General features: G+C 39.5%; 3 protein-coding genes across 4 annotated transcripts; all 3 read left to right on the top strand.

Annotated features, from left to right (window-relative positions):
- The first annotated feature begins 2,511 nt into the window (after positions 1–2,511).
- LOC146364921 (uncharacterized) lies at positions 2,512–8,018 on the top strand. 2 transcript variants are annotated; one of them, XM_084918349.1, is made up of 4 exons: positions 2,512–2,646; positions 3,630–3,652; positions 5,950–5,964; positions 7,435–8,018. In XM_084918349.1, exons 3-4 carry the CDS (start codon positions 5,952–5,954, stop codon positions 7,926–7,928), a joined length of 507 nt encoding a protein of 168 aa, XP_084774475.1. In that variant the 5' UTR covers positions 2,512–2,646; positions 3,630–3,652; positions 5,950–5,951; the 3' UTR covers positions 7,929–8,018. The 2 variants fall into 2 exon arrangements, with proteins under 2 accessions (XP_084774475.1, XP_084774474.1); XM_084918348.1 differs by lacking the exons at positions 2,512–2,646; positions 3,630–3,652 and having other exon boundaries at positions 5,802–5,964.
- A 4,419-nt stretch (positions 8,019–12,437) lies between these two features.
- On the top strand, positions 12,438–13,845 carry LOC146364920 (uncharacterized). Its single transcript, XM_084918031.1, has 3 exons — positions 12,438–12,468; positions 12,809–12,886; positions 13,206–13,845. The coding sequence occupies exons 2-3, from the start codon at positions 12,880–12,882 to the stop codon at positions 13,694–13,696; spliced, it is 498 nt and encodes a 165-aa protein (XP_084774157.1). The 5' UTR covers positions 12,438–12,468; positions 12,809–12,879; the 3' UTR covers positions 13,697–13,845.
- A 2,747-nt stretch (positions 13,846–16,592) lies between these two features.
- Positions 16,593–18,063, top strand: LOC146364919 (uncharacterized). Its single transcript, XM_084918056.1, has 3 exons — positions 16,593–16,683; positions 17,024–17,101; positions 17,411–18,063. The coding sequence occupies exons 2-3, from the start codon at positions 17,095–17,097 to the stop codon at positions 17,899–17,901; spliced, it is 498 nt and encodes a 165-aa protein (XP_084774182.1). The 5' UTR covers positions 16,593–16,683; positions 17,024–17,094; the 3' UTR covers positions 17,902–18,063.
- The last annotated feature ends 1,514 nt before the right edge of the window (positions 18,064–19,577 follow it).

Here is a 19,577-nt window from a genome sequence, read left to right as displayed (position 1 = left end):
ACTGCTCACACACAAGAGCTTCAAGAACTTTGGCCAGCACAGATAGATTAGATATTGGTCTGTAATTAGTTAACACTGCTGGGTCGCCCCCTTTTAATAGTGGAATAAGAAAAGCTGATTTCCATACTGAGGGAATTTTATTCATATCCAGTGTGAGGTTGAAAAGTGTTGTGAGAGGCTCTGCCACAAAATCAGCTGCCAGTTTCAAGGAGTAAGGATCTAGTAAGTCTGGCCCTGGAGATTTTCTAGGATCTAACAGTTTAAGAGCTTTACAGACCTCCTGCACAGAGAAAGGAACAAAGTTAAATGGCTGACCAGTGTACACCGGAAGGTTTGTGCCAGATTTTACAGAGACTGGGTTCAGAGAGTCAAACAAAGAGCCAGAAGATATAAAGTGCTTGTTAAAGCAATTCATAATCTCCTTCCTATCATAAACAGGAACAGAATCCTTAAAAACATAGGTGGGTAGAGCGTGGGAGCTTTTACTCACTGAAAGAGACTTAATGATTTTCCAGAACTTCTGTGGATTATTTAGGTTCTCAGTGGTGACAGACAGATAATATTCTGTTTTAGCTTTCTTAATAGAGGAAGTACATTTGTTTCTTAGTTGTCTGAAAAGAAGCCAATCACTGGGGTAGCCTGTTTTCCTCGCTTTGGCCCAAGCCAGGTTGCGCTCATGAATGATATCTGCCAGCTCTGGGGAGAATTTTAAACAGGGTTTGAATAATCAGCGCTGACATACAGACATTTATGCGCTGGGTATAACAGACATGCTTACCTTGTGAAAGGCCCTCAGATTTCTTGGAGCAGAGAAACACACTGTATTGTTGCTTTTCTCTATTGTATAAGCAGCGCCCGACTGTCCAAAACGCTCTGTGCGGGTAGCAAAGTCGGCTCCAACGCACATCCAGGAATCCGTGTGAAAGAAAGGTGTCGCTGCAGCTAGGCTCTCAGGATAGTGAGGCTTTTATTTATATTTGCATTCTGGTGTGTTAAAACTAGCAGCCTCTGTGTCCCACTTGGATCCTCATTCCGAAAATTCAGATATTTAAATAAAATGGTGAATTGGCTAGTGATGAGGAGCCACTTAGATCCGTAGATCTTAGAACAGCTATGAATTCTACCTCTCTGCTGATGTGTTCCAAACAATCGATGTTTTTTACATGGCCAAATTGTGTGCTAACTACCTCCCACCGCTGTGTCTGCGATCTGAAAAAATAAAAAGTTAAAACGATATACCTTGCGGCAGTTGTGAAGTGCTGAGGAAAATACTGTGTGTCTGATGGGGTGTTTTTATATAGGTGGACTTGGTTTCAGTTGGGCTCTGAGATGCAGATATAAAGAGCAGGGGCAAAAAAAAGTACCATTATATTACTACTCTTTTGTGTTGTTAACATGTTTAATGTTATGTATTTTCTTCTATTTAATCTCAAAAAGCTCCTAAAACAGTCAGTGATCACTGTTGACCTCCCTCGGCTTTTATTACCGCTAATCATTTATTTAAGCTCAGTTTTTAAAACCTTAGGATGTAACTACAGCCCAGCCCATGCAGCAGTATATGAATGACTAACCTCGTATTGTGGATGGATTATCTCAGTTGTTCTCCTGGCTGAAGTTTGGTCCTTTTACAGCATCCTGCCATGCGATTACATTTGTTCCTGACCACCGAGAACACTCACGTTAACTTTTATCAAGTGGAAAAAAAGTTAGCTTGTTTATATTATGCTAACATAGCTGTGTCGCTAGCGGTCATGTAGCACATCATTAAATACCAGCTAGCCAAACTTCAGTAGCCCTACAAACGTCACTGCTGTTTCGCTTTCTGTCATTTATGTTGGAAGTGATAACAGAGCTGTACGTTTTAATTTGTTTCCAAAACCCCGCAGTCAGGACATGCTATATTGTATTTAGATAGAAGCTAGCGAGCTAACTTCCTGCTAACTTCTAACTCCGTTAAATGTCATAAATTCTGTTTTCATGGATGCCTGGATGTTAAACTCAATTGTTACACCTGGTAGAGCAGAACGCTGATCATTTTATTAAAGATGAAAGACTTTAGACAGTTTTCAACTCTCAGTAATGCCATAGTGATCGTTTGATATATGGACCTGCAGCGGAGTTTAGGTCCAGACACGGCTAGTGACATCAGACTTTACGACTGGATACATCTTGTCACAGAGCTTTACTCTATTTCACTATTTATTTGAGTGCTATGAAACTTTAATAAGGACAAAGCTGTTTTGTAAATTTATTAATAAAAATGTATTGATCACAAAAAACAAACAAACTGTACCTTCCATCTACTAAACCAATTCAAACTATTTAAATAAAAAGACGACTGCTAAACATGGAGTAAAAAACACCTTCAGCTGCACAACGTTGTTAATTCTCACCTACTGTACTAATTTCCTTTTCTTGCTTTCTCTTTGATAGGTTTGTGTCTCAAAATTTAACTGAAAGCCTTCTAACTGCCACTAGCTCAAATTACTGACACACCCTTTTCCTGTTGGGTGTCTTATTATTTGTTTCACATCTTCTAGCTAGCTTTCAGTCCTTATTTGGTCCTTCTGATCATTATTCCTCTTAGCCACAGTGGACACACCATAGGAGCATTTCTTATAACCCAAGCAAATTCAAGTAATTGAAGTAAGTAAACATGGGATTATTTAAATATGGGATTTTGGTGTATGCATTAATTGTCAGGGTGCTGAGATGTTGACCAAGCATTTTGAGTGTTTTTTTTTTGTTTTTTTTGTATTTTTTATTTCTTTTTGCTGTTTGGGGTAAATTTTTAAGATCTAGTGTTTACAGTTAGTATGGAGTTCAGTCCTGGTTAGATTTTAAGTGTAGTTAGTCTTATGATCTGTGTTTTCTTGTTGATGTCTCATTCCCCATTTCCTGTATGAATCTTTCATGTCCTCTGCTTATGTCTCCTAAGTTATGCCTGTCTCCCTCTGTCTAAAAAATACAATATGTAAACTCTGTCGGTTTATATATTCCCCTCATGTTATTACTCCGAGTCTCCCCTGTCAGTATTTTGTTTTGTGTATGTTCTACCGAGTCCGCCATGTGTGTCTCCTCCGTTGTTGTGTGACTTAGCCTGTGCCTTAATATTTCCTGTTTTAATTTGATTTTGTGGTTGTGTGCTTATATTGTGTCTGTCCTTTGTCAGGTTCTCTGGGTCTCTCGTTTTGTGGTCCAGTTCCCTCATCCCAGTTTGACTGTGCTTTGTGTTTTAGTTTTTCTTTCGTTTTCCCAGTTTAGTCCATAAGTCTGGTCTCGGTTTCATGTTTTTCCTTTTATGTTAACATACCAGCCTCAATAATTGGCTCGCTTTCTGTTCAACCTCACTCAAGCCTCAAGTGTCTGCATTTGGTTTCTCCTCCTTTCCCCAGAAAATGTGCCATTGCAGATCGTGGCATTAATGTTACAATAGATATTTAATAGTGTGTTAGGTTTTAGTACATCATGTTGACTGAATTGTTGCATGAATAATGAAGAGCCCAGAATAATAAAGCTTTTTATTACTTAAAAATGCCTGTAAAAAATTTATGAATTAATTATTTAATATTTAACTGAATATTTAATTTCCTACACCAGTTTAACCAGCTTTTGGCATTTTCTTTCAGAGTAAAACACCTGAAAGTTAAAGGTAAGCAAGCATCATCTAAAAGAGTAATTCTCAATCTGTCAGTCTAATTTTTTTAAAGCTACATTGATCTCTTTTTTTATATACTGTATATAAAGCATTTTATGTATTTGTTGAAATATAATTTAAAGACAGATTTACTAAACCAGGCAATATAGTTTTTGACCACAATAGCAATTATAGGTGTGGTTATTTTTGCAAATGATTTTAAAAAGTTGCGATGTTTTCAGGTCATACATGTGTACGTTAAATACAGGCCTATGGTGGCAATGAGGCAAAGAGACTCATTATAATGGAAACGGGCTTGAGTAACTGACAGGCTCCAATGTAGGACTTTAAACTGTGCAACAATATATGAAGAAAACTTCAATGGATACAACTAACTAGAAATGTCTCATTGAAAAGGGTTTCTTTTTTGTGCTGGCAGTGTGATTGGTGATGTTAACTGTCCACCACTTTTTTTTTTTTTGGCTTAGTTACAAAAGGAAAAGTTGCTGGTGACCCAGGATGTTATAAAGCACATTCCAGGCTCCTTCTATGCCAAAAATGATTTAGCTAGGTGGCTGACATGTACAGTTAGGTCCATAAATATCTAGACAGAGACAACTTTTCTGTGCATTACCACAATGAATTTAAATGAAACAACTCAGATGAAGTTAAAGTGCAGACTTTCAGCTTTAATTCAGTGGGTTGATTGAAAAGATTGCTTAACAATTAGATGAACTAAAGCATTTTTAACACACTCCCTTAATTTTGGGGGTTTAAAAGTAATTGGACAAATTAAATAACTGAAAATATAGTGTTCATTTAAATACTTGCTTGAAATCCCTTTGCTGCAATGACAGCCTGAAGTCTTGAGCTCATGGAAATCACCACATGCTGGGTTTCCCCCTTTTTCATGCTCTAGCAGGTTTTTACTGCAGCAGCTTTCAGTTACTGTTTGCTTGTGGGACTGTCTGTCCAAACTTAACACTTCAACAAGGTAAATGTATTCTCATTTGCATTAAGATCAGGTTACTGACTCGGCCAATCAAGAATACTCAACTTCTTTGCTTTAATAAAGTCCTGGCTTACTTTGGCTGTATGTTTTGGGTCATTGTTCAGCTATATTATGAAATGCCACCCTAATAATTTGACTGCTGTATTTGAGCAGACAGTATGTTTCTGGACACCTCAGAGTTCATTCAGCTGTTTCTGTCCTGTGTCACATCATCAATAAACACAAGTGTCCCAGTTTCACTGGCAGCCATGCACGAGCAAGCCATCACACTGCCTCCACTGATTTACTGATAATGTGGTATGTTCCGCTCTTCAGCTGTTTCATGCGTTCTCTATACTTTTTTCTTGCCATCATTCTGGTAGAGATTGATGTTGGTTTCATTTGTTCAAATAATATTTTTCAAGAACTGTGCTGGCCTTTTTATCTGCTTGGTGTTTTCTAGCAGAGTCCAATCTAGCATTTCTGTTCTTGAGGCTTATAAGTAGCTTGCACTTTGCAGTGAAACCTCTGCATTTACTTTCATAGAGTCTTCTCTTTATGGAAGACATGACTATCAATACACCTACCTCCTGAAGACTGTTGTTTTCATTTCTCTTCACCATGATTCTGCGATCATCCACCAGCGTTAGCTACGGTGGACGTCCAGGTCTTTTTGCATTCCTGAGTTCATCAGTGTTTTCTTTCTTTCTTAGGATGAACCAAACTGTAGATTTTGCCACTCCTACTACTGTAGCAGTATCTCGAATGGGTTTGTTCTGTTTTCACATCTTAAAGATGGCTAGTTTCACCTGCATGACCACATGTTGCCTGTTCACAGCAAAATCTTCCAAATGGAAGCACCATAACTCAAATGAACTCCAGGCTTTTTATTTGCTTAACTGATAATGACATAATGCCCACACTGCCCCTGAAATAGCCTTTTAGTCAATTGTCCAATTTCTTTTAGTCCCTTTAAAAGGAGGGTTGCACATGTTAAGGAGCTGAAACTACTAAACCTTGAGAGTCTTCACATTCTGTCCCTGTCCAACTATATTTGCAATATGTTTCAGTAAACAGGTAAGAAAACTAAATTTGTGTCAGAGTGGATATATATATATATATATATATATATATATATATATATATATATATATATGTATGGAACGCCAGGACTGCCATAATATATATATGGACCTGACCGTATTTACATATAAATTTGTTGGGATTGTTTGAAGTTAAATCAGGCAAAGCATGAATCTGACAAGCTTTTGTAATTTTGAAAATAAAATATTTAAGCTAATGAAATTTCTCTTTTTTTCAGATATGGATGTTGAGGGTAAGTAATGTAATGTGGCAGTGCAACAGCATTTTGAGAATATCTTTTAAAACTAAAATAGTGATAAGGTTGAGGGTGAGGAGGAAGAGAAGAGAGAAAATAGGACAGGAGAGACACAAGAAGAAAACACAAAGTACAGAAGCTGTTTCAGAGGAGTACAAGTTAACGTATAACGTGTACAAGGTATAATTACATTAATTATACCCATACAAGAATAGTACTTCAATGAAATACTTAAGTAAATAACCTACTAGAGTACTTATTTTTTTATTATTATTATTATTATTTAATTAATATTAATATGGGTTAGCACAGTGGCACTGTTGCCTCACAGCAAGAAGGTCGTGAGTTCGACTCCACCAACGGGGTCTTTCTGTGTGGAGTTTTCATGTTTACCTAGCATTTGTGTGGGTTCTCACTGGGTACTCCAGTTTCCTCCCACAGTCCAAAGACATGGAGTTAGTGGGGTTAGGTTAGACAGGCGCAGGGCCATGCAAAGATGTTTGAAGGGGCGGGGTCTCAAAGTTAAAAAAGGGGCACATAGAACCAGGCTGAATAACAACAACCGATGACACGAAGTACCATCATGTGGTGGCCTTGCTGGATCCGCTGTTCACTCGTCGTGTGATGACCCTCATCCGGGATCCCCCCACCCAAGGGAACAACCAATCAATGAGTCGGTGGCCCCCGGGAGATTTGGTGGGGACGCGGGAGATGCCATCGGATGCCGAAGCTCCAAGTAGCCGGGAGAATGTGATCCGGTTCTTCTACGAGTGAGTGGTAATCCTTCGCGGCCAGCAGCAGGAAGTTGGCAAGGCCAGCTGGCATTGGAGCCAGCAACTGTCGAAGGAAGAGGTGAGTGAAGAGGAATCCGCCGTTATCCATTCCTGGCAAGGACAGCATGCTCTCCATGAACTCGAGAGCGGTACCATCACCCAGGCCTGAGAGAGAGAGGAGTTTCTCGGCCCGCTCTGCATCAGAGAGGGAGTAGCGCCGCAGCAGTGCCTTCAGAGCGGTGTATTTACCTTGGGTGGGGGTATCCCGGAGTAGGGTCATCACACGGCAGGTGGACAGCAGATCCAGCAAGGCCACCACATGATGGTATTTTGTGTCATCGGCTGAAACACCCCAAAGAGCAAACTGAGCTTCGACTTGCACAAACCGCGAAGGAGGGTCGTGAAGCCAAAAATCTGGCCACTTAACCGCCACAGCAAAAATGAAAACGTACAGCTCTGCTATCACTTCCAGCATAAATGAAGACAGAAAACTAAACCGCAGTGACGTATGTAGGGTTACTGAAGTTGGGCTAGGTGGTATATAATGATGTGCTATGTGGTGGCTAGCTACACAGCTATGGTTAGCATAACATAAACACAGTGCTGCCAGTGTCCGGCAGCCTCGCCTCTATCAGTTGGGTTATTTGGCAGACTGGAGGTGATCGACACCTTTCTCTTTTCTCTTTATTTGCAGAACATGCAGTTCTGCAAGCAGGTGGAGAAATTACTACTGATTTGGCTGGGTTAGTGGGGATGATCGACACCTTTGATCGGCCCGGTAAAGCTTTTGCTGCTGGTACCTACGCAGGAGCAGATGCATTTGCAGATGGATTTGAGGACAAACCTGGAAAGCGTGTTCCAAAGGCAGGAGTGTATGCTGCTGCAGGAGTGGGCTACGCTCGTGCTGAATGGAGCGTTTTTGACGCGGAAGCCAAAGGTCCAAATGCCAGTGCAGGAGCCGGAGCTTCTCTATCTTCTCTCAGTGCACGAGCTTTTGCCAGAGCAGAAGTAGCCAGTGCTTCAGCCTCTGCTGGTCCATTGAAAGCTAAAGTCGGCCTGGCAGTAGATACAGGAGTTGGAATTGGTGCCAGGGGTCTAGAAGCACAAGTTCTAGGAACTGGTTTCACTATTGGTCCTACACTGAGGATTTCCCTGTTAGGCAATGGTTTTGAACTTAACCTTGTATAGATGTCGGCTTTATACTAAGAAACTGTCGTGTTTTTATGGTTTCTTGGTGACACTGATTACAAACTAATAAATAAATACAATAACTATTTATTCATTGATTGAGTGATTGATTAAGTGATGACACTGTGCAAGAGAGAAACATTATTTTGTGTAATTAATTGTCCTCCTTTCCTCACTGTTTTGCATATTCAACCTGTATGCCTCTTTTATATGTTGAAATCACTTCTAACAGATACACCTGTGTGTCATCTGACAGGAGTCTCTTCGCCACATACAACCTGATCGGAAGGTTGGTGGATTGATCCCTTGCTGCTCTAGTCTCCATGCAACTTGGGCAATATACTAACCCCAAGTTGCTCTCCATGCATACATTTGAGTATGAATTTCTGTGATTAGTAGCTAGTAAGCCCTTAAGTATAGAAGAAAGTGCTTGGATGAATGGGTGTGAATGAAAGAGGTATACATGTATAAAGTGCTTTGAGTGCTCTGGGAGAGAAGAAAAGTGCTACGTATGAATCAATCCATTTACCCCCTTCCCCCTCTCCTCTTCATTTGTCTTTGACCAAGAGTTAACAATAATCCTGGACCAAGATTATTGTTACCCTAGACCCAGATCAATCCAGTATGGAAATCTTATTTTTGATGATCTGCATGTTTGATTTGGTGAATGCTGTTTTAATGCTGGACACCGTTCCTCGTGAGACCGTCTACATATATACAGGCTTGTGACCTTAAAACTCATTACAGTTGAAGAAACTTTTGTCGCGGGGTCCTGAAGAAATGCAGGCGTAGTCAGGAAGCGTTCAGTGTGGATAGTTTATTCTGCCGGCATCCCAGGTGCACAAAAGATTATTTACAAAGAAAATAAACAACTAACTTAATTCAAAACAAAACAAACATCTATATACAAAACACAAGCAGCTGAGCCAGTCTTCAAGTTACCCTCACTGTAACATCTCACAGAAAGCCCAGGTAGGCCCTGACGGCCTCCCTTTATATCCCATTGCCCCTCCCACTAGGCATAATAGTCATCCCTTTATCATTTCTTTCCCCAAAACACTCATTTTTCCTCAGCTTATTTCCAGCTGTATTCCTACAATACATATATGTATACACAAATTTATGGCCACTTCCAGACAGCCTAAAGTGTTTCACAGTAACAAAAAAAACACAAACAAACATAATGCAGTTCACGTGACCTTTCCAAGTGCGTGCGAACCCACTATTTGAACCCCAGAGCACCATACCATTATGGCATTATTTTTGTGCCACTATTCTGAGCGCACGTAAAAAAAATTGAGCGCACGTAAAAAAAAAAATTGCAGGTGCAAGTGTTGCATTTTGAGGAGAAATTTATTTTGAGCGAAGAAAAGCTAAATTTGAGTGAACAAAATTCATTGCTGCGTGCAAAAGATGTATTTCAGTGTTTGCTATTACCCACACACACACACACACACACACACACACACACACACACACTAGCAGGCCCTCTCGCTCAGGTTTTGCATTTGTGCTTGCTCGCAATGTGTTGCTTGCGCTCTCAACATTTCTGCCCGTCTGCGTCAACTCTTTCTGTATATTTGTGCCACAAAACCAGCCAATCACAGACTTGGATGCAAAAAAATCTGATTGGCTGTTTTGATCTCCAATCAGCTCGAAATGACGAAATGCAATATCCCAGAATCCATTTCGTCCAAAACTCAAACGAGGCAGTGGCGGAGGAACACAGAGTGGCGGAGTTTGAAATATTACTCTTTCTGGGTCAAAAAATAAACTTTTAAGATATTTTCATGCAAGAATGGTGCTGTGTAAACTTCAAATACCTGCTCGATTCATCAAGACATCACATATTTGCATAAGTGCTCTAATGTTTTCGGAGATGCCTGTTACCCACCAGCTGACCGGGTGGTCACTCGGGTTAAACATAATATATAAGGCTGAACTGACAAAAAATCACCGACTACACCACCAGGTATTATAGGAAAAACCATAAAGCCTTTGAACTAAAACAAGCTGACCACCAGCTGACCGGGAGGTCAAGGCTCGATAGAGCGGGCGAGCACAGCTAACTCCTGGCGTATGGTTTTCAACCCCCCTGCGGTATTTTGCTACTCAGGTTAGTTAGTTATGGCTACGATTGAAAATACCCCCCACACCCCACCCCTAATGGTTGCACCTCCCGAAACTTTTGTCTGGGCTCTTATCTCATTTTTTTATTTGAAACAATCAACAGAGAATTTCACACATTTCACATATTTTTATAAGGTTTTTAAGGCTGTGGTGTTAATTTTTAAGTAACATGAGCCCAGCAGCAGCAGCAGCAACGCTAGGCTAACACTAACTAGCTAGCCATATTATAAACCTGGTGCTAAACTAAGAGAAGCCACAAAATCAGTTTAAATAAGAGTAAACATTTACTCACCAAGTCAGTGTATCAGGTAAAGATCCACAGCAATGACAACAATAATCTCTTGAGCTGAAGCTTCTCCAGGTTTGCTCAACATATTCCAGAAAAAAAAAGCTGGCACCGCAAACATACGGACTGATCTGTGTGAGGGAGGAGGACGGTAGTGACGTGGCATTTTCAAAACACATCTTTCATCCTTCCGCACTGACGAGCAACATTTCCAGTTTACTTCGTTTTTCTAAGTTAAGAAAACTCAAATAAATTGAGCTGATCAGCATTTTTGCATAAAAAGTATTGGTAACTTACTTAAATTGAGTTCTAATAACAAATTGATAAAGATTGAGTTCAGCCTACTTAATATTTTTAATTAAACACAATATTACATTTTACAGTGTAGGTTAATTGGTAATTCTAAATTACCTGAATGCTAATGGTTGTTTGTCTCTATGTGATAGGCTGGTAAGCTGACCAGGGTGTACCCTGCTGCTTACCCTATCACTTCTGGGTTATGCCCTTGCAACCCATATAAAGATAGGAGGACGGTAGTCATTGTAGATCCATTCAATTCTTATGTCAAACCAGACTCTAGACTTTGTTGAACATTATGTAATATGAAGACAACATGTAGTATTTAAGTGACCAAGTAGTATTGGGGTAAACGTTATTGAATAGTGTTGAAATAAAATGAAACTTGTTTTATTAGTTTTAATCTTTTAACTTTACGCATGAGGCAAAAATTAAATTATATGCACCATTCTCTGACTGGAAGAAATTTGTTTAACATTTAAACCTATTTTCTGCATATTCCAGCACATAAAATAAAATTTTTTTTGTGTTTACACTCACTCTTTCAAACAAATGCAAGTAACACACAGCAGAAAATAAATAAAATCAAAGGCTCAGCGGTCCTATTGCTCTATTTTCACCTGTATAGCAGGAGTGGGGCAGGCAGAGGTTTGCCGTGGTGCAGGTGTGTCATAGCGGTCAGTGGAAGGATCTGGGAGTTTCACATTCCCGTGGCAGCGTCCTGTGGGTGCTTGCTCGGAAGTTTAGGGAGTTTTTTCGCTGTAAAAAGAAGTTTTCTTCCCACGCACATCTTTTTACACACATGACTTAAAATAATTGAATGTATTTTTTATAGTTATGTTGCATATTTGCATTTACAGTCATGAAGTATAACACCTTTGCATTCAAGACAATCTTACTATAACATCATAACATCATTCTTGTATAATTACAGAATTTTCCATCCTGTTTAAATGATACTCTATGAATAACTCACACTGTAACATTGTCTTCTATATCCAGTTTTGGTCAGAAGTTTACGTACACTCATCATGGGCATTAATGACAGGGCAATTTGAGGGTTTTGGTGATAAACAACAGTTCAAATAACACATCTTTAATGATTACAAAAACAAACAAAAAAATGATTAAAAGCCCAAAATTGCCACAACATTGATTCTGCTGATGAATGTATGTGTCTTCTGGCCATAACTATATCTCAAATATGATATTTCTCCTTACTTACAGCACATGCAGTTGTGTGAGCAGGTGGAGGAGTTACTGCTAGTGTTAGTGGAGATGATTGATACCTTTGATCGGCCTGGCAGAGCTTTTACTGAGGATACTTTTGCTCGGGCTGGAACATTTGCAGATGTTTGCAGTTTAAAGACAAACCTGAGAGGCATCTTCCCAAAGCCAGAGTATATGCTAAGGCAGGAGTAGGGCACGCCCGTGCTGAATGGAGCGTTTTTGATGCAGAGGACAAAGGACCCAATGCCAGCGCAGGAGCTGAAGCCTCTGTGGCATCTCTTGGTGCAAAAGCCTATGCAAAAACAGAAATAGCCAGTGCTTCAGCCCCTGCTGGTCCAGTCAAAGCTTCAGTTGGTGGGAATCGGTGTAGCAGGAGTGGAGGCCATAGTGCTGGGAACCAGTATCTCCTTTGGTCGAAACTAACAGTCTATGCCACTGTTAGTTTCACTTTTGCATTCTGTTTAAAAGAATCTTGTGAGTCACTTGTAAACCCCCCCAAGGCCTCCACCCTCCTGGTCTGCTATTTATTCCTCTGTCCCTCAGTGCTTGCAGCAAAGGCGTGCAAACATTTCCTGTAACCCAAGAAACATTATTCGAGTAAGTAATCATGGGATAATAATCTGATTATCTGATTCTTACATTCTACAGTCCATATCAAATGGTGTAGTATATATTAGTATACGATATTTTAATTGACTTGTTCTTGCAAGTTACTGTTTCAGTGAGTAAACTTAAAACTTATTCACGGATGATGACAAATCATCTTTTATCTGTGTGTAACTGATATTTTTCTATATTAATTTTTTACAACAGTTCTCCCAGTTTTTTAAACAATAACTGACCAATAACAATGAAGAAAGTACTGGATGTTTAAGCGCCTTATAGTGTTTAAATGTTTATATGTGCAAGTATTTCAAAAGTGACTTTTTTTTTCCAGGACATATCCAAAAAAGAAGCAGCTCAGGCTGGGAGAAAGAAAGTGGAAACAAAGGCACAATAACAGAGAATATGGAAGGTAGGTTTCACCTGTGTGTGTGTGTGTGTGTGTGTGTGTGTGTGTGTGTGTGTGTGTGTGTGTGTGTGTGTGTGAATACAATATTGATACTTATTGATACAAAAACAATATTGATATTTTCATGTGATAGGACATATTTGCCTTTCATATTTGTGAGGTTTAACACCTTTGCATTAACAACAGTGTTTGTTGGTCCATCATTTAGCATAATTCTTGTTTTAGTACCTTTTTAAATCCCGTTTCTATAATATTGTAGGAATATCCACTGCTATAACATTGTCTTCTATGTAGCTCAGATTACATTTCTCCTTACTTACAGCCCATGCAGTTATGCGAGCAGGTGGAGGCATCACTACTAATGCAGCTGGAGCACTTGAGATGATCGATACCTTTGATCGGCCTGGCAGAGCTTTTACTGAGGAAACCTTTGCTCGGGCTGGAACATTTGCAGATGCGTTTGAGGACAAACCAGGGAAGCGTCTTCCCAAAGCCGGAGCGTATGCTGAAGCGGGAGTGGGGCACGCTCGTGCTGAATGGAGTGTTTTTGACGCAGAGGCCAAAGGACCCAATGCCAGCGCAGGAGCTGGAGCCTCTGTGGCCTCTGGTGCCCAAGCCTTTGCCAGAGCAGAAATAGCCAGTGTTTCAGCCTCTGCTGGTCCAGTCAAAGCTACAGTTGGTCTGGGATTAGACACAGGAGTGGGAATTAGTCCCACAGGTGTCGAAGCCAAGGTGCTGGGAACCGGTATTTCCATTGGTCGCAAAATGGGCATTTCTCTGTTTGGCACTGGTTTTGAATTCAATCTGTGGTAAACTGTGCCCAGTACAGATCTTTCTAAACCGTGCAGTGCCTTGTATTAAAACAACAAGCCCTCGAATTTGCGTATAATTAATAAATTATCATGACATCTCCAATCACTCCTGAAAGATTTTTCTTAATATGTGTTGTCGCTGGTGATAAAAACATTAAAATTTATAAATGATATTGTGTGTGTTTATTTTTTATTGCTTTCAGATTTAATATTCTTATATGAGCACAAAGTTTTACCACTTCGCTTATTTTATCATCTTACTTTATCACTTTATGACACTGAGATTAAAGAACACACACCATCCCGCAGGTGGTGACAAGGAAAAGGAAAATTCATTGTAGCTTATTAGAGTTGGATGTCTCGAGACTGGTCTTGGTTGTAACACGTAGCAACTAAACTTTCCACACTGTGTCACGCTGAACATGATATAAAACTTTAAGTGATAATGACACAAAACACCAGACACTGAAACGGGTCACTCAGCAAACACTGGGCCCATAAATCGATTTATTCCTACCTACAAAACAAAATTCAGAAAAATAGCAAAATGTTATCTGAACTTTTTGATTTCTCTTTAACGTGCAGGGCTCGAAAGGATGCCTTCACTTCCTCAACTAAGAATAAACTACCTTGAGGATTCGGTATGACGCTTGTTCTACTTTTCTTAATATGACCTCAATATCATAAAACACTCAATAAAAGCACTGAAGAGAATGTGAAATCTAGTGAGTCATGAAGCTGCAGAAAATCCAAAAAAAGCACTCAACAACAAAGGACTGGGAAAAAAATAATCAATTAAGTCTAATGTGGCTATGAATTTTCTTTATATAGTGAGGAACTTTGTTTCTTTCTTTCTTGTCTTCTGTATCACCACAATACTGTCATAACATACAATGTCTCCCAGAGGCTCCAGGAAACTGCAGCTCTAAACTGATGTTGGCATTTGTTCATTCAGAGTAAAACACCTGAAGATGGAATAATGGCAAAAACTGTTTATTGATCCCTCTCTTTCAAGCAAAAGCTAAATAAATTCTCATCTACTGTGCAGATATCTAAAAACAAACAACTTATTTCAACTTGGTTTTGCTTTCTGTTTCAGGCTGGAGGCTTGTGACTCAAAGTGAAACTAAAAGCCTTCTAACTGCCACTAGCTCACATATTAAATTATGACACTCTTTTTCCTGCAGTTTGTCTTAATTTGTTTTTTTTACATCTGGAAGCAAACCAGTGAACCTTTGGTGTCAGAATCAGCTGGTACAGACTTAAAACCTGTTTTTTTGTTTGTTTTCTCTTTTGAAGCTACATAGTTTTTAGGTTTTGATACATTCAAGTGCAGATTTGATGGAAGAATTTAGGGGTGGGCGATATAAACGATATACGATAGAAACGATATAAATTTGGCCAACGATAGAGATGACTATATCGCTCTATCGCGATAGCGCATGTTGATGATGTCATCCAGCTGCGCCTGTTTTGGTCGAAAGCATCGCAGCGGCTACAACCATTATCATCTGCAAATTATGCTGGGCGACAGTCATAGCAAAGAGATGAAGCACTTTTGAAATATGGGGAAAGCCAAAAACTGCGCTTCCTCCACTTCCATAACATTGATTCATTAATGTTGAATTCTCTCGCAGCTGCTCTATTCCCATGTTGTTGCAGTATATTAGTAACTAACCTCGTATTGTGGATGAATAATCTCAGTTGTTCTCCTGACTGAAGTTTGCCCAGTGTACAGCATCCTGCTATGCGATTGCATTTGTCCCTAACCACCAGAATCCCTCACGTTAACTTTTATCGAGTGGAAAAAAAGTTGGCGTTCATCCTCCAGCTTCACTGTGCTAATGTTATGCTAACATAGTTGTGTCGCTAGCAATCACATAGCACATTATATACCAGGTAGTCCAACTTCAATAACCCTGCAAACGCCACTGTTGTTTAGTTTTCTGTCTTCATTTATGTTGGAAGTGGTAGCAGAGCTGTACGTTTGAATTAGTTTCAAATATCGTGATATATCTCTCAGTCAGAACACAGTATGAAATGTTTAGGTGTAAACTAGCGAGCTAACTTCCTGTTAACTTCTAACTCCATTAAATGTAATAAATTCTGTTTTCATGGATGCCTGGATGTTAAACTTAACTGTTACACCCGATAAAGCAGCAACGCTGATGATTTAATTAAAGATGAAAGAATTTAGACCGTTTTTAACTCTCAGTGTTCGTTTGACTTTGGGATCTGAAATGGACGGAGTTTTGGACCCAGATTACTCCGCGAAGCTCCTCACTACGGCAGCCGTAATGCTCTGACAATCCATCAAGCAGTGCAGCTTACCAAAGTTGTACTAGAACATTTTTTAACAGATTTCTGCACGCCAAAATCGGTTCGAGGTCAGTAAGCACAATCAGAATTCATACATAAGGCACGCTGTCGATTTTTGAGAAAATTAAAGGATTTTAAGTGTGCCTTATAGTGTGGAAAATATGTTATACAGAAGAAAATAATATATCGTGATATATATCGTTGCCGCACATGCTTCAAATTATATCGCGATATGAATTTTAGGCCATATCGCCCAGCCCTAGAAGAACTTTCAGTTTCCATGTAGCACTACAGTTAAGTGATGTTCAAGAACTGAAGACAAACAGGAACACTGTAAAATCTCCAGCAGATTTGTATTACTTGAATATACTCACTTTAACAATTTTACCTGTATCATACAGTACAGATATCTGGGGTGGTAGAAGTTGAACTTTTGAACCCTCAAGTACTGTTTATATATATCCTGCCTTCACAGTGCAGCCTGGAACAAACTAACAGTCTATGCCACTGTTAGTTTCACTTTTGCATTCTGTTTAAAAGAATCTTGTGAGTCACTTGTAAACCCCCCCAAGGCCTCCACCCTCCTGGTCTGCTATTTATTCCTCTGTCCCTCAGTGCTTGCAGCAAAGGCGTGCAAACATTTCCTGTAACCCAAGCAACATTATTCGAGTAAGTAATCATGGGATAATAATCTGATTATCTGATTCTTACATTCTACAGTCCATATCAAATGGTGTAGTATATATTAGTATACGATATTTTAGTTGACTTGTTCTTGCAAGTTACTGTTTCAGTGAGTAAACTTAAAACTTATTCACGGATGATGACAAATCATCTTTTATCTGTGTGTAACTGATATTTTTCTATATTAATTTTTTACAACAGTTCTCCCAGTTTTTTAAACAATAACTGACCAATAACAATGAAGAAAGTACTGGATGTTTAAGCGCCTTATAGTGTTTAAATGTTTATATGTGCAAGTATTTCAAAAGTGACTTTTTTTTTCCAGGACATATCCAAAAAAGAAGCAGCTCAGGCTGGGAGAAAGAAAGTGGAAACAAAGGCACAATAACAGAGAATATGGAAGGTAGGTTTCACCTGTGTGTGTGTGTGTGTGTGTGTGTGTGTGTGTGTGTGTGTGTGTGTGTGTGAATACAATATTGATACTTATTGATACAAAAACAATATTGATATTTTCATGTGATAGGACATATTTGCCTTTCATATTTGTGAGGTTTAACACCTTTGCATTAACAACAGTGTTTGTTGGTCCATCATTTAGCATAATTCTTGTTTTAGTACCTTTTTAAATCCCGTTTCTATAATATTGTAGGAATATCCACTGCTATAACATTGTCTTCTATGTAGCTCAGATTACATTTCTCCTTACGTACAGCCCATGCAGTTATGCGAGCAGGTGGAGGCATCACTACTAATGCAGCTGGAGCACTTGAGATGATCGATACCTTTGATCGGCCTGGCAGAGCTTTTACTGAGGAAACCTTTGCTCGGGCTGGAACATTTGCAGATGCGTTTGAGGACAAACCAGGGAAGCGTCTTCCCAAAGCCGGAGCGTATGCTGAAGCGGGAGTGGGGCACGCCCGTGCTGAATGGAGTGTTTTTGACGCAGAGGCCAAAGGACCCAATGCCAGCGCAGGAGCTGGAGCCTCTGTGGCCTCTGGTGCCCAAGCCTTTGCCAGAGCAGAAATAGCCAGTGCTTCAGCCTCTGCTGGTCCAGTCAAAGCTACAGTTGGTCTGGGATTAGACACAGGAGTGGGAATTAGTCCCACAGGTGTCGAAGCCAAGGTGCTGGGAACCGGTATTTCCATTGGTCGCAAAATGGGCATTTCTCTGTTTGGCACTGGCTTTGAATTCAATCTGTGGTAAACTGTGCCCAGTACAGATCTTTCTAAACCGTGCAGTGCCTTGTATTAAAACAACAAGCCCTCGAATTTGCGTATAATTAATAAATTATCATGACATCTCCAATCACTCCTGAAAGATTTTTCTTAATATGTGTTGTCGCTGGTGATAAAAACATTAAAATTGATAAATGATATTGTGTGTGTTTATTTTTTATTGCTTTCAGATTTAATATTCTTATATGAGCACAAAGTTTTACCACTTCGCTTATTTTATCATCTTACTTTATCACTTTATGACACTGAGATTAAAGAACACACACCATCCCGCAGGTGGTGACAAGGAAAAGGAAAATTCATTGTAGCTTATTAGAGTTGGATGTCTCGAGACTGGTCTTGGTTGTAACACGTAGCAACTAAACTTTCCACACTGTGTCACGCTGAACATGATATAAAACTTTAAGTGATAATGACACAAAACACCAGACACTGAAACGGGTCACTCAGCAAACACTGGGCCCATAAATCGATTTATTCCTACCTACAAAACAAAATTCAGAAAAATAGCAAAATGTTATCTGAACTTTTTGATTTCTCTTTAACGTGCAGGGCTCGAAAGGATGCCTTCACTTCCTCAACTAAGAATAAACTACCTTGAGGATTCGGTATGACGCTTGTTCTACTTTTCTTAATATGACCTCAATATCATAAAACACTCAATAAAAGCACTGAAGAGAATGTGAAATCTAGTGAGTCATGAAGCTGCAGAAAATCCAAAAAAAGCACTCAACAACAAAGGACTGGGAAAAAAATAATCAATTAAGTCTAGTGTGGCTATGAATTTTCTTTATATAGTGAGGAACTTTGTTTCTTTCTTTCTTGTCTTCTGTATCACCACAATACTGTGATAACATACAATGTCTCCCAGAGGCTCCAGGAAACTGCAGCTCTAAACTGATGTTGGCATTTGTTCATTCAGAGTAAAACACCTGAAGATGGAATAATGGCAAAAACTGTTTATTGATCCCTCTCTTTCAAGCAAAAGCTAAATAAATTCTCATCTACTGTGCAGATATCTAAAAACAAACAACTTATTTCAACTTGGTTTTGCTTTCTGTTTCAGGCTGGAGGCTTGTGACTCAAAGTGAAACTAAAAGCCTTCTAACTGCCACTAGCTCACATATTAAATTATGACACTCTTTTTCCTGCAGTTTGTCTTAATTTGTTTTTTTTACATCTGGAAGCAAACCAGTGAACCTTTGGTGTCAGAATCAGCTGGTACAGACTTAAAACCTGTTTTTTTGTTTGTTTTCTCTTTTGAAGCTACATAGTTTTTAGGTTTTGATACATTCAAGTGCAGATTTGATGGAAGAATTTAGGGGTGGGCGATATAAACGATATACGATAGAAACGATATAAATTTGGCCAACGACAGAGATGACTATATCGCTCTATCGCGATAGCGCATGTTGATGATGTCATCCAGCTGCGCCTGTTTTGGTCGAAAGCATCGCAGCAGCTACAACCATTATCATCTGCAAATTATGCTGGGCGACAGTCATAGCAAAGAGATGAAGCACTTTTGAAATATGGGGAAAGCCAAAAACTGCGCTTCCTCCACTTCCATAACATTGATTCATTAATGTTGAATTCTCTCGCAGCTGCTCTATTCCCATGTTGTTGCAGTATATTAGTAACTAA

This window comes from Perissodus microlepis, chromosome 20 (assembly GCF_051167445.1).
Source record: "Perissodus microlepis isolate ML-2025 ecotype Zambia chromosome 20, ASM5116744v1, whole genome shotgun sequence".
In the NCBI taxonomy this organism is placed as follows: Eukaryota; Metazoa; Chordata; class Actinopteri; order Cichliformes; family Cichlidae; genus Perissodus; species Perissodus microlepis.
Note: the sequence above shows the minus strand (reverse complement) of the source record. Positions and strands in the feature narration are given on the sequence as shown.